At 35.5% G+C, this 15,663-nt stretch overlaps 1 protein-coding gene across 2 annotated transcripts in view; it reads right to left on the bottom strand.

Annotated features, from left to right (window-relative positions):
• Nucleotides 1–15,663, bottom strand: part of Spmip7 (sperm microtubule inner protein 7) — a 56,497-nt gene that overhangs the window by 21,019 nt on the left and 19,815 nt on the right. The window contains exons 1-4 of one of the 2 annotated variants that reach the window (XM_034508177.2): nt 9,832–9,956; nt 6,426–6,502; nt 3,184–3,322; nt 1,525–1,592 (exon numbers count right to left, since the gene is read on the bottom strand). In XM_034508177.2, the coding sequence (XP_034364068.1) occupies nt 1,525–1,592; nt 3,184–3,322; nt 6,426–6,502; nt 9,832–9,879 (332 nt within the window). In that variant the 5' untranslated portion in view covers nt 9,880–9,956. Of the gene's footprint in view, nt 1–1,524; nt 1,593–3,183; nt 3,323–6,425; nt 6,503–9,831; nt 9,957–15,663 lie in introns of those variants that run through there. The other variant, XM_034508176.2, reaches the window with a different exon arrangement.

The following is a 15,663-nucleotide window of genomic DNA, read 5'->3' on the forward strand; positions in this document are numbered from 1 at the left end:
ACACATGCTTTGGCATATTTGTAAAGATTAGAAGGTAACTTAATTGAACCATCAGTTCTCTCCTTCCATCATGTGGGTTGCAGGAACTGCATGTACTCACATGAAAGATTTAGTGGCAACTGCCTTTTTTTTACCCAACAAGCCATCTTTCCACCTTTCCATAAAGAATTTCTATTCAGATTTTTAAACATAAACATTTTTACATTGAGTAAGCAGAAAACAAACAAGCCACCAGCACAAGAGACAAAATATATGAAGGGGCAAGGTGTAGCTATGAATGTATAAGTGATATGTACATTTACAACAATGATTATCAGTAACTAGGTATATGTGCTCTGCAATTCTCACAAAGTAAAATTCATATTCGTAATGAAAATTCTAAACATTGTCCCCAATGTGTTGTAATGGGAACCTAAGCACAGGTGGTGGGAGATTCCATTGTTTCAACTCGTTTGAAGATGAATATGAAAGTAACTAGAAGATAAGGAGGGATGCCCCCTTTAACCCAGGAAGTATGGAGACATAATTTGGTATGTATCAAATGATGTATCAATCCAGAAATATTTTTATAATTGGGTATGTAAAAGTATATGGATGCTGTTTCAACTGAAATTAAATAAGAAACTAATGATATTGATAGGTGAGTGAACTGAATTCTAACCTACAGACAAAATGAACATCCACAAACACAGAGAGCCTAGATGTGACTCTTATGAGTATGATGGTGGATACTATGTTATATGGTATAAACATAGGCAAGATACCATGCATATCGAGTTTATAGACAGAATTTAATACTGCATGTTAGGTTAATAACAGTAGATTATAAAGGGATAAGAGAATACATGAAAACGTGGACTATCAAATCCTTAATGTTACTGGAAGGAAGCAGATGTGCTGATGAAGAGACTCAGGCATTTCCTTTGTGTTGTAATTTTTTCCCAATAGAGTGAGGAGATACACGGAATATATTGTATTTTTATCTACATGTTTTTAATATAAAACATTCAGAGGGAATTACTTAAGAGAGACCATAACCAGAGTTGTATCATCCATAAAGGAAAGATAAATAGTGACATTTTTGAAGACAAAACCACAAAGTTTTTTATATTCAATGGATGGAATTATACAGAGAAGAACATCAATAATAAAGCCACCACTTTAAGCTTAACTATAACACAAATATGTGATATGAAAGTCTATCAAATATGTCATTTGGAATCCCCTTTATATGAAGCCCACTGAGTGCTACAGCATTGTAAATGTCTATTTGTTTATACAGTACTCCCAATATTAAAACATGCATTTAAAAGTGTCAGTTTGGAGGGTAAAAAGAGGCTATATGCTGTGGAGTAACTGAAATGGGATTTGGATATTCTTCTCAGCCTTGTGACTGTTGGTGAGGGTCTCTGGAACATTCTTTATCTGAAGTCAGGTCCCACTCCTGCCCTCAGTGGGGACATTGGGATTTTGGTGGTGAGGATAAATAAAGATAGCAATGACAACATGAGAAGTCAAACTTACAAATTGATTGGTTTGGCTGGCGCTGAGAACAATCTCGTCTGAAATCTGTCCCAGAGTCCTCCGACCATCTGAAGCCATTGTTGAAATAAACAAAAAAACTATTTAATCTTATTGTAATTTCACAGATTCAAGCTTTGGTGTCCTTACCAGGCTCCTCACATCATAGCTGAGCCTAAACTCTGGGAAAGTCCTTTCCAGGTATCCTGGCAACTCTGGGTGGAGTACGGCTTTGCCTTCTGAGTGTGTGTGTCCTGGTTCTTTGCCCAAACTTCTATCCTGTGTCCTCAAGCTGGAAGGTGCCTCGGGTCCACCTCTGCAGGTGACATGGTCTCTCCATGTGAAATGTTAGCTTCAGTTTCATGACAGATACTTCCCCTCTGGGACACCTTGCAGCTTTCCCTTTATAGCTTCGCACAGAGCCAGACTTAGAAAAAGTGTCTTACATGAGAAGGATTTTAGATACTTGAATCATTTAACACAGAGGAAATGTAACGACATGGCCAATTTTTATGCAATATAAAATTCCTTTGAAGTAATTGAAAGATCCTTAAAAATAAATAAAGTCTACACAATTTTTGTCCTTTAACTGATTTTCACTTCTATTTAATAAACAAATGTGTGTATAGAAAGCTTCCCCCCCACTTATTATTTCTTTCTCTTTGAAAGTGGAAGAAATTTTACAGGGGAATGTGGGCCTCCTAACTGGGGGCTCAGACCCTCCTTCGAGTGTGATTGGTTCCCTCTTCATATTCTCAGAAACTTCATAATGAGAAAGCACCCAACAGCTGATCCAGACTTACACTGTGAGCTGTGACACCGAGCACAAGGGGACAGGGGAACAGGAAACAGAAAGTGCTTTGCAGGCATGAAGCAAGGCGACTGAGGCAATATTGAGAGGAGAAAAGTCAGGGTGTCATGAGTGCCTGGGGGTTCATCCTGGCACAGAGCTAGCTGTTAAAGTGATGGGACATGGCAGGACCCTGCAGGGAGTGTGGTGGAACTGGGCACTGAGAGCTCACTGGAAATGGAAGGTAACAAAGAACAGGCAAATGACAGAGTACTGGTTACATGTCTTATCAAATGGTTTGGGTTCCATGCTCTGAAAAAAGATGGAGATAGATAAAATGGTGGCATAGACAGATGCATACTCTAGAGAAGGTTCTCCATCATCAGTGGGGATTCAGGACCTATAGGTCACATGACAAAGTCTCTTTAACATTCATTGGTAGAATCAATGGCCATCTGTCTGAGAGCTCTGTGGACTAGACTGTATCACATGATTGGTGACATTAGACAGCAGGCTACAACTTACAAATCTTCCTATTCTGCTTGGCCAGCTAATTCTAGATCCTATTTCCAGAAGTATGTTCAGCACAGAATACCTGAAAAATGATGCCTTTGTGTCTCCATTATTTAACATTCTTCTGTAATTATCAAAATTAATAGTCACCACAAATGGCTTTGAGGAAGAAATCATTAAACAGTCAACACTTTCAGTATGGACAATGAGGAAATATTTACAGTTACCACTGACTTATGATTATATCACTTTCACTTTCACATTTAATTCTTAACAATAGAATATCACTGCGGCTTGAGTTTGAGTTGAGTTACAGTCATAGCAAGAAGTAGGCACCGTGGTCAGGGATGCTCACTGACCTGGGTTATGGCTGGTAGTCTTTCATATCTTTTCAGTGAAAAACACTGTGAGATGCGGTCGGAAGCTTTTTCCACAGTTGTTTCTTCTGGATCAAGTTTTGGTGGTAGTATCTTGTCCCAAGGGACATCTTCATAAGCTCTGGGAATTATTAAATGTGTTAAACATGGACATATTTAATAAATAATGCATGAAGTACATATTCACAGCAGGGTAGGAAGGCTATCTAATTTATAAATGTTATGTCTTTAAAAATTGATTTTGGAACAGGGGATCAGGTAAGCAACCTTCGTTTTCCCTCGTCTCCTCCAATTCTAATCGCTCAGGTTATTCTCAGCTTTGGAACAATCAGTCCTAAATGGGATTCCCCCATCAAACTCTTGTTAGAGCTTATGGAACCCTTAAGGAGAAGGAGGAGAAAGATTATAAAAGCCAGAGGGGAGGGTTGAGGACATCAAGGAAACAAAGCCATCTAAACACACACAGACTCACACATGAACTCACACACTAAACATCTAAACACACACAGACACACATGAACTCACAGAGACTTGCATGGACCTGGGTTGGGTTGGGAGGGGAAGTAGACACAAGTACCCATCCTTAACCTAGAAGTTATCTCCAGCTGATAACTGCTTAGAAATGAAAAATTATTCGACAGAGTCTAGTGAATTGTACAAATTATTCTCCATGTTTAGCTTTAGATGGCCAACACAAAAGAAATTCAATAGCATTTTTTGGAGGTTCTTTGTCTCTTAATGTCAGGACATCTTTTTTTGGTATAATTCCTAACAACATCATATACAGCTAATAAGTACATTTCTAAGATCCCAGTCTACTGGTGCTCACACTATATGGCTGCTTCAATTTTAATGAAGAAATGAAATTGAAGTATGAAGCATGTCTGCATCATCTAGTGCATAAGGGGAGGCAGGCTAGGGTCAGCATGGAAGTTCTTGCCTATTTCTTGTCTCTTCTCCATTCATTTCTCCACGTCATGCAACACCATGCTTTTATCACCTACTCTATCTCTCTGCTAGCTTCCAATTCTATAGATGAATCTAGTCAACCATCCTGGGACCTTATTTGACGTGACCTAGGTGCATGGCATGCAGCATCACTCCTTTCTTCTTACATCACACTTTTAACATGCTTCCCAGGCACTGCATCTCCTCTCACTCCTCCTGGCTTGCTGGCTGTGCATTCTTAGTTTTTTTTGCTGCATCTTTCTCGTCCTCCCAGAATTTAAAATGTAAAAAATAGGTCTCTGATTACATGGCATCTCCTTTAGTGTCCCCATTCAGTGCCATTATTTTATAGACCTTTCTTGAAGCTGGATATACCCCTGTTGCTAGACTTCTCTACAAAACTCTAGATCTGCATATCTTGTTGCCTATCTAAAGAATCCTCTTGGATGTCTAAAATCCACGTTTGTATCGAAGTCTGTCTTTGATACTTTCCCCGAGACTTGATCCATATGCCTTCATATTGTTAGGCGATGAATGGTACCTTCATTCCATCCAGCTTTGTAAGCCACAGCCTCCTGTTCCCTCCTTTTAGATGGATTTTCTCTGCTTAGAGAGGCATGATGGCTCTGCATTCAACATTTATCCAAAATGCAGCTACATGCAGGCTTCTCCAAGATAGCATTATCTTTCCCTCAGAAGACAACCATAGCCCAGGTCACTCTGAATGTAGCAGCCAGCACAACTTCTTCATCAATGAATCTGATCCTATCACTTTTTCTTCTAACTAGAGTGCCAGTCATTAAAGTGCCCCGTCACACCTGCAGGTTTCTGCTCACACCTCACGCCTCCTGTTGATGACTGAGCCTGCTCTTTACAGCTCTTAGCTACCTCTTTCTTTTATTTGTGGGCTAATCATCTTTAAGAACAGGTTCTGTTGGGTTTCTCATTATGTTTTCTTTTACTGTCTGTTTCCCTTTCAATTGAGAGTGCTCAAAGTTCAGAGAACTAGGTCTGTTTATTCAAAGATGCATCTCACAGCCTAGGACATGGACATGTTGATACGAGGCAGGATATAAGATCCCATCATTCCAGAGTCTGAAGCCCCTTATCAATGGGCATGCACGAATTTAGCAAATTGACATTTGCTGCAATGACTACCTACATAAAACTGACCTTCTATTTTAAAAATATAGATATTTCCTATTCAAATAACAATGAACCAGGCTAAGGCTTGTGTGCACGTGATCTTGTAGAACTTTATTTATCTCCCATATCGTACCTGATAATCTCAAACAAGACTCTTTGTAGTGAAAGCTAACCTATGGTCCTGCAACCTGTGGATCTTATCAACTGTAATACTTCCAGGTGCTCCTGAGAAACAACCCTGTAATCCCATTTACATGCCTTAGGAGCCCTCTAAAGATAATGACACCAAACCCCACTAAAGCACTTGACTGTTGTAGAATAATGAGCTTCTGGTCTCCTTTGAGAAGGAATATGTCTTACTTTCAGTTACTCTCTTCGAGAAGACCACACCCATGCTGTCTGCTGTGTGGTTCTTCTGAAAGCATTTTTCTCTTAGGCTTTGTACTTAAAGCCGATATAAATGACATTTTCATTAAGCCCCAACTCTGCTTCATAATCTGGATAGTTCTGAAATTCTTTCCTCTATCTATGTCAATAATCCAGGTTTTCCTCAAGTCATGTTCACTAAGTCTAAAAGAATTCAGGCTACTGAGCCTGAATTCAGTGGGAAGCTTCGCCTCCTGCCTCGGCCCCACAAAGTGCTGACAGATTGAATTATCTTTCTTTATGCTTTCTTCAACATTGTTCTGTGTGATGTTGTGTTTGTGTTTGTTCTGTCTCCTCTCTTCCCTTCCCTTCTTTTATTCCTCCTTCTCTAAATTTTGGTTGTATCAACCTATATTATCCCCTCCCCTCCCTTCTCCTCTCTTCCCTTCCCCTCAGCTATCCTTCCCTCCTCTGTCCTCTCCTTTCACCCCCTGTCTTTCTGAGAGAGGGATTTTTTTCCTGTAGTTAGTTTACCCAGAACTCATGATAATCCTCTAATCTAGCCCTTTGATTTCATGGATTACAGGTTTGAACATAAGTCTTCTTCCAGCCCTGATAGATTTACTATTTAGTCAACAGAGATGACTTAGTGCCTTTGTTTGATATTCTTTGAACAATTCATATGATCCAGATTATTGTCAACACATGCCCCATTAAAAATTAAGAAATATACTTTAACTTTTTTATTGGGAAAAAAACCTTACTTCTGTGTTGAGGATTTGTAAAATGAATCCTTTATGTTATATTTCTTGTCTAGCTGGACAAGTGGTTCACTATCATCCTATAAAATAGAAACAAGAAGTTAAATAGAGCAAACATAAATAGAATTGCTATATTTCTTATACACCATGTTTTCTGAATTTTCTTATTCTTCACAATTTATATGATGACTTGAACTATGTGTATGAATATATGGTTCAATAATTAACAAACTCAGATTCTTTAACACACTCATCTCAATCCATAGTCACTCTTTAAGTGTATTAAAGACGTTTAAAATCTGGTTTCTTCTTAGAATCCCAGTGAACAACACAGGATTATTAGCTATGATCACCATGATATGTATCCTGTCTCTAGACCACATTCATTTTTGTTTGTATTTTCATATTGGATCCTCTAATCAATATCTCCCCATCTTTTCTATACTTACTTCATGCCTATTCTACTCTACACTCTTTTTATAGCTTTCTTAGATCTTTTACATATAAAAATATAAATATTTCTGTTTATGTGCCTAGTTTATTTGTCTTAGTATAAGGTCCTACAGATTTATTCATGCTGATACAAATAGCAGACCTATATCTTATGGCTGAATAATATTTTAGTATATGCACATATATCCAGTTTTCTTTACCCATTCATTTGTAGGTAGACACTTAGGTAGTCAACCATGCTTTACTTTATACATTTTTCTTCACTTAGGCAGGAGCCACATGCTTGTAATTCCAGAATTCAGAACATGGAGATAGGAGAATCTGGAATAAAAGGCCAGGCTCAGCCACACAGCAAGTTTGAGGCTATCCTGGACTACATGATATGTCTCAAAAAAATCCCAATAAACTTAATTAAAAATTAAAATAATTATCCTGTGTATAAATTCTGCATTTCATTGATTTTTAACTCTCTATACTTTAATCTTTCATATATTTAGTTTGATTTAGTCATGTTCTAATATCTTAAGATTGAAACATATCAGTTCCTTCTTTTGTAATTTAATCATGTAAAGCTAAATTTTCTTCTTAGTAAAATCTTAATTGCATGATACCCAAATAGATACATTGTGTCTTATCATGTTTCAAATATTTTCTAATTTCTCTTAAAATTCTTCTTTGACCCACAAATAATAAATGAAAATATGTTCAATTTTGAAATATTTTTTGTCACCCTAAATATAATCTGGTAGATTATAAGTGAACTCTGTAGTGTATTGAGAACACTGTGTAGAATTACTTCTCTAACGATGTTTCACAATGTGGTGATGGAATTCCTGGCCTTGCAAATGCTAGGTAAGAGATCTGCCTCAAAACCACATCTCCTTCCCTATTGTGATCATAAATGTACTACAACTTAATTTCACACATAGTCATTACTGTAGTAGTGGGCATATCCTGTGTATTTGAAAATATGTCTTCATCTTTGGTTGAATTCAATGTTACAGAAATGTCAGGGACTTGAAGGAATCAGAATTGCTGTTTATATCTAAGTATGGACTCTTTTGTGAAGTCGCCAAACGACTATACAATAAGATCACAATCTAAATGACATAGAGGTTGTTCATTCATCTTTTAGAGGTCTATTAATTTTTGCTACATGTGTCTTAGACATTTCACTTTTGAACCTTATGCTTTCTTGACAAATCTACCACAAATCTAACCTTTATATGTTGTAACAATTTTTGCCTTGAAACTTATTTAGTTTGATCCTAAAATATCCGCTACAGATTGTCCATGCTTTGTGTAAGCTGTCAACACTCTTAACTGATTAACTTTTAAGGTCTTTGCATCTTGTATTTACAGTGAGCCTCTTACAGATACTGTAGTGTCTTGCTTAGTTATGTTCTGACAATTTCTGTATTTTATTGTAACTATTAACATATGGAAGTCAGGTGTGGGATTTTATGTACGTTCTCAGTCCTCTCCCTTCTCATTCTATGTTCCCTGTTTGCTGCTTTAAAACAAAATCAAATGCATAAAACTGGTAATCTGTTTGCTTTTGTTTTACACCCTTAGTACACATTGTAATATTCTGGAGAGTACACTATCTAATGAACTCTAGGAGCAATGTTATGTTTAATAATATGCTTGGATTCTTATGTACACTAGAAGGAAAAATCTTTCATTATTTAATTTCTTATAAGGCACATCTATTGGGAATTTATTTTCTTCTTTGTTTTCTTACTCAGAAGTTTTTTTTTTTAGCATTCTAATATATTCAATACATTTGGATGCCCAAATATATCCATATTCTAATCTTTGAGAAGGTTAATTTACTTTGTAGATGGAATTAAATTGTTCATCAAGTGACCATAGAATGAGAAAAATTATCTTGGACATCCTTATGGCACAATTTAGTCACAATTGTCATGAAATTGAGTGACTGAGGCAGAGGCCTACATCACAGCCATTCTTTGTGATGAGAGGATTCAGCCCATCATGAAAGCTTTAATGATGAGGACAAATGCCACAAGCCAAAGAATGCAGGCAGGCCATGCAAGCTAGTTAGAATGCATTGAGTCTTGTGAACTACAAATTTGTGTCTCTTTGTAAAGTCAATAAAATTTCAGAAGTTATTTCTTCATATTTTTTTCTACTTTTCTAAATTCTAGACTCCATTTAGTGTATTCAGGCTTTTTTCAAACTATCCTCACAATATATAATATTTTCTGTTTATTTTTAAATTTTCTCCCCTTTTAAATATGTTTCCTTAAACTTGATGTTTGAAATAGTTTAAAATAAAAATAAATATCCTAAATAAGTTTTAAATAAACTTTAACATTTATTTTCATAATGTTAATACTTCTTCTGGTCACACTCTGTTTGTTATAAAGTCCACGAGTCTTTTAAGATTTTGAAGAGTTTAATTATATAGTTTACATGTTTCTTCTTCTTTAAATGCATTCTTTTTCTGTGCTAAGATTTCCAGTCTTTTCATTTTTTATAAAAACATCTTCCATTACATCTTTGGTATGGCTGATTTTGACACACCAATTTTGATTTTGAAGAGAGGATCTCAACTGAGCAATCCCTTTCATCATATTGAAGAGGTTTCTTAATTTATGCATCTCCATTTTTGTATGTTATGTACAGAGTACGACATATAGCCTAATGTGGAAACTACCTTTGACATTCCATCTTACACCTGTCAAAATGGCTAAGATCAATAACACAAATGACGGTTCATGATGAGGAGGACGCAGAGCAAGGGGAACACTCTTCTATTGTTAGTGGGAGTACAAACTTGTAGAGCCACCACTGAAATACTTGATCATATTCACTTTAATTCTTCCCTCCATCTCCCGTGGCCCTGCTCAACACATATCCCTTTCAATCTCATCTCCTCTTATATTTTTATAACGTACTGCAATCATCCACTGGGATATGGGAAACCTACCAGTGCCCACGGCCCCAAAGAGAGGTGAATTTCTCTGTCGTCAGCCATCAGCTGTCAATAGCTCCTCACAAATGGGTGGGACCCTGGTAGCTCTTTTCCTTTCACGCTGAAATTATTTCCTTGCTCGATCTTGTGTAGTCTCGTATCGGAAACCACAACTGCTGTGAGCATGCCCAGAGGACCGCACCTTATAGCGTTTCTCCCTATCGTCCAGCTATTACATCCTCCCTCATCCACTGCTTCTGTGACGTTCCTGAGCCTTGGTGGGGGTGGGTTGTGATAGATGTCCATCTAAGGCTAAGTATTAACCATCACGAATTCTCAGCACTTTGAACAGTAAAGACTCTCCGTATTAACCCCTGCTTATTGCAGTAAGAAGTTGCTCTGACAAAGGTTGACAAATCTGACAGAACAGGGGAACACGTTCTCACAGAAGCAGGGTCTTAAAGCAGTTTTGCAAAGAACTGATATGTAGCACTGAAGATCATACATTTGTTTCCAGTATCCTTGATTCATTTTTCCTGTATTGCACTTTGTTCACAAATTGATTTTTCCCTCCTTTCTAATTTCATGAGATGTCTTTGTTTGCTTCCTGGGTTGTGGGGTTTTCTTGTGTTCTAACACATTTTAAAGGCAGGTCCTGTCTTCCAGAGTTGATTACAGTTCCTACCCACACATTTCACTACAACATTTTGATTTCCCTTATGAACACCTTCTAGCTTCTCTTACTGTTGTGAATTCTTCTCTGGATGATGATCATCCATAAACACACCTGTCTGTTTCCAAACACATAATCTAGAAGGGTGTTTTGTTCTGTCACAATTGTCTTATGCTCAAAGACCGTGCAGTTTATGAGTTAAAAATGTAATTTGTAGACTTGTTTTATGACATTGTCTATGGCAATTTTGGAAAAAAAAGGTATATGTATGCATTATTTTTCATGATTTTATTTATCATTTTCCACGATGCTTAATATCTTGTACATGCTTTTGTTTCTAGTAGGGTACGCAGGTGTTTTATATTCCATACATTCTGGCAATCTGTCTTTTAACTGAAACATCAACATTTTACATAGAAAATACATAATTGCTGACACCAAGTTTGAAACTACTACCTTATATGTTCTCTATGACCTACATGCCTTTTAAAAATCTTATTTTAATTTTGTTTGAATTGGCTTCCTGTTATTCAATGAGTTCTAGTTGTCTATTTCTTTAGTATTTAATCTACAAATTGCAATGTGAACATATATTTTCAAGGATTAAAAATAACTAGTACTTTGACACTTTCCTAGGAAAGAGTCATATTTAAGTGCTGATCTTCCTACAGATTGATTATTCAATTGTCTCATCATTCAATATATATGTGTTTTAAACCCCACAGGTCATTGCTATTGTTTTATAAAGTCATTTATATCAACAATGTGCTTATATTTCTGCTCTTGGTTCCTGCCTGTATCTCTGATCACAGTGTCTACTTCCCTACTGACCTTAATATTTTCTTTATTTTTTTTCTGCTTTGGAATAAACTGTATGGTCTTGACAAAAATCCCTTGAATTATCAATGTTCTTAAAGTATAATAGAATTCTAGGTGACAAAGTGGTCAAGTAGTGCTAGCAGCCTGACTTGAATTGCAGCAATGATGGGATTCTAGCTCTGCCTACTTTCAGTCATATTTAGATCTTCTATGGCTTTGGAGAACCCTATTGTTTCAGCTGTTTCAAGACTATCACTGTGTTTTGTTTTTTGCTTTTCCCCTGGAGGTTATGGCATAGATATCTTTTTATATGCCCTGTCTTTATTTATTTTTATTCTTTGAATCACTGGGTTGATAGTTTCAACATTTAAAGCATGAATCTTGGGTGAGGTGGTTAAGAACACATGTTGCAGAATACTGGAGTTTGGTTTACAACACTGACATCAACGATATCAGGTGGCTCACAGTAGCATGTAACTTCAACTCTAGGGAATTCAGTACCCTGTTCTGGTTTCCAGGGGCCCCACACACATACACACAAATAAATTAAAATTAAAATTAAAATTTAAATACATGAATATTTGGTTTATAAATTCTGTTACATACAAATGCTATCAATTTTATACATGGCCAAGTACCAAAATTCTAGCAAATTTTATTTTCAGTAATAAAATCTTATTATTCTGAAGTTTCCTTTTTTACAATAGTGTTTTATCAAACTAATAATGAGTATTCTAGAACTCAATTTATGAGTTAAAAAATTTTCAAATAAATACAAGTATATTATCTACACCAATAGAGCATGAAAAGATCATTGCTTCAGAAAACCCATAGATTTTCTTACCATACTTTTTATGGAGGCAGTAAAACACACATTGTTATATTGTAGAAATTATCAAATTGTGATTTTAGGTATATAAGACATAGAGTAAATATTTTTATAATATAAAATAATCACTTTATGTAGAACAATTTGATGTGATTGGATGTTATTCCTGACACAAATGAAACATTTGTATCTCTTTAAGCTAATGTTTATTTTATGACAAAGTTCTATTTTATTTTCTAAAATATAAGTGTTTCCAATATAACACTAGTTCTGAGCCATACATTGATAAAACTCAGAGAAAACCTTCAGTTTAAACATGAAAATGGCTCTCAGTTCGTGGAGTGGGAACTCTTCCTCTTAACAATGAGAGTGCTTAAAGACTGACTTCTTTCCATTTTTGTTCTTCATAAGGGAAACTGACTTCTGAGTGTGTGCTTCAATTTTCTCTAGCTAGGAGTACTCCAGGTTCATGTTTCATCAAGCTCTGGGGGACACATTTTCTTGTTCATCATCATCTTGGTAAGCCATTGGTATTCTGATAAACTTTCATTGGAATTGGAATTTTTTCTGACATACAATCTTCTATATTCTGAATGTGGTCTTATTAGCCGTTACTTCTATATGCTATGTGTCTTAGTTTCTTTATAAAATATTTTGGAGTCTATGTCCTCAGATTTGTTGCCTATATGGTTTTCTGAAATTATTCTTCCCATGCCATCTTCTGCTGGTGTCTTCTTGGTGTTCTTGGAATTCATCAGCAGAGATCCTGAATCTCAATATCTTTTGTGTACTTTTGACAACTCTACTGTTATTGAAGCAGAATTATATTTATATTTGTCCTAACAGGATACTAATAGCACCCACAACACAATACTCTAATGTTATCACAAATATCTGCACTATAAACATTGTTACTTTCTCTAACAGTTTCTTCATATTTAACATAGCAAAACAAAAGATGGTTACTGTTATCCAGATTTTAGACAATGTAACTACTACATACTATTTAAGGAAGTTAAATAGAAAAAGATATTAATTACACAGAAGGGAGAATTTCAGTATGCATGGATAAATAAATAAATAAATTGAACCTTTTGATTTTAAAATGTAGGTCAAGAGCAGGAGATAGAGAAAATAACCTCATCTCAGACAAATAATAGAAACTTAGGCCTTGATCTCATGTAAGAACAAGGCAGGAGATGGTGAAGGAACACTGTCTCAATGGATAATAATAATTGTTTAGATTGATTTAATTGCTTTAATTGTTTTAATTATTAAAATGTTCATGGTTATAAATTTGGTGGTTATGATATTAAAAATCCTTTGGGAGAGAAGTCAAAATAAGACATTCCTAAAGAGAAAGAAGACTGCTAAATCCAATTAATCTATACCTTTGATGATTTTGGGTTACTAGACCAAAGACATACTATTATGGGAGAGAGGCTCTATATTTGTGTTAATGGAAAAGAAGAAAAGGCTTTGGACTCCTTCCAGAGTGATATGGATCAGATATGCCATGGGAAGACTACTTAAAAATCTTGGCTATAAAAAACAAACAAACAAACAAACAAACAAACAAACAAAACCTCAACCCACCCCATCCCCCCAAAAAACCCCAAAATTTGAGAAAATAAGACAGGGCTTGATTTGCTGATTTCTCCACATGGGAAAAACTCTGTAACTGGCCTAGACATAAAAATGTCTCTTGCAAAAATTTCAGTTAAAATTAGACAATAAATCTTGTTGTTTATAGAATTCATAAGATTTAACATGCCATCTTTTGCATGACATGAATGAGAATCTACTACAATTGGTTATTGAGCAAATTAACTCATAAAAGGATAGTTGTCTTTCACCTGCTCAAACAAGGAGCAAAAATCCTTAGCTGATCTGTACAATCTATACAAATATCTTAATAGTACTAAAATTTTGATTGTAAGATTCATATATTATAAAATGTACAGCTCTGACAAAATTCATACATGGGGACCCTAAAATGACCTGCTATTTCAGCCCCTGCCTCCTGATACTGTTTCTAGAGACTTGCTTCCAAAACAGCTTCAAGAATTGCTACTGATTTCTAACGGACTCGGTTCATCCAGCCTTTTAGATGAAACCAGTCAGAACTTCAGTCAAACCCTGAGCCTTCTAAGCATACAGAGACTAGATAGCAGATGCTAAAGCTAGCTTTCTTAACTGTAACCAATTTTTCTAATTTTCCTCCCCCTCCCCACCCTTTTCAAAAATTCATCATCCCAATTCATCAGGGAGAAGTTGTGGAGAGCTGTCATCCTGATCCCATGGTTTTGGGTGTCTGGTTATGTTTATTTATTTATTTATTTTTTATAAATTATAGATTGTCATTTTAAGGGATAATTTGGAAATGTTCATAATTTTAAACAGTGAAAAATATATGAGATAGATGTTTAAATTCATTCTTGAACAAATCATTGTATAGCCATAATCTTACATTGATAAAAATCTTTATAATTGATGCGAAATTGAAGTTATACTTTCTTACATTGGTACAAAATTTATATATTAATACAGATTTAAGGTTTTCATTGGTTTAAGTTTATATTGATACAAAATTTGAATTAATATTGTTACTCTTATATAGACATTGCACCTATATAACTCATTTAAAAATGCAAGACTCAGACCCAGTCCTTCTAATAGCTACAATTACAAACTGCTTAAGATGATTAAGTAACGAAAGTTAAGGGACAGATAATAAACTCATGGTTATATTAGATTCAGATTTAATAATAATAAGATGCTTTTAATATTATTAAAATAGAAATAGCTAAGAGTAGTCAAAGTTTAACAGTTCAGATATACTTTATATAGATATTCTTCAAAAGCATCAGAAATTCACAGAATATGACATTTAAAGTCATGTCATTATTAATGGAAATTTTGACTAGGAGACATGAAAGACAATATCTCTTTCATAGTTCAAACAAGTTACTGAGCATCATAACCTCCATATAGAGTTGCTCCTGTTGTAACAAGATAGCATGGGCAAGAATTGCCCTAATTCATCTACAGACAAAAATACTGTCCAGGAAAGGACTCACAATACGGGATAGCTGATAGCTTAGCTTTGCCAAGACAGGGTAAGCCTGTCCTTCATGTTTCCTGCTTCACTTATGGACTGTCAGATGGTTCTGGCCCAGAAGGTTGAAGACAGATGCTCCAATATTTTGAAGAATGGAGACCTGTCCAGGTAGTCAGCCACCTCTAGAATTTGTTTAAGTTTTGTAGCTATGTGTTTTGTGCTTCCTATATGTTCAGGTTATATTCATTCTTGGCTCTCTGATGGGGTTGAAGACTAGTTATAGTCTCATAATTAAACTTAAGTTGTTTAGCATTGAGGAAGATGATGTAGATTTGAAAGGATGGATTTTCAGAGGGTGATACAAGTTAAAAATTAAAATATAATTCTGGTAAAGACTTGTAAACTCTTTAAGTTAGGATAGATAATAGAGTAATGCACTTAAATTGACAAAACGGATGGATGTTG

The sequence above is a fragment of the Arvicanthis niloticus genome, chromosome 7, assembly GCF_011762505.2.
Source record: "Arvicanthis niloticus isolate mArvNil1 chromosome 7, mArvNil1.pat.X, whole genome shotgun sequence".
In the NCBI taxonomy this organism is placed as follows: domain Eukaryota; kingdom Metazoa; phylum Chordata; class Mammalia; order Rodentia; family Muridae; genus Arvicanthis; species Arvicanthis niloticus.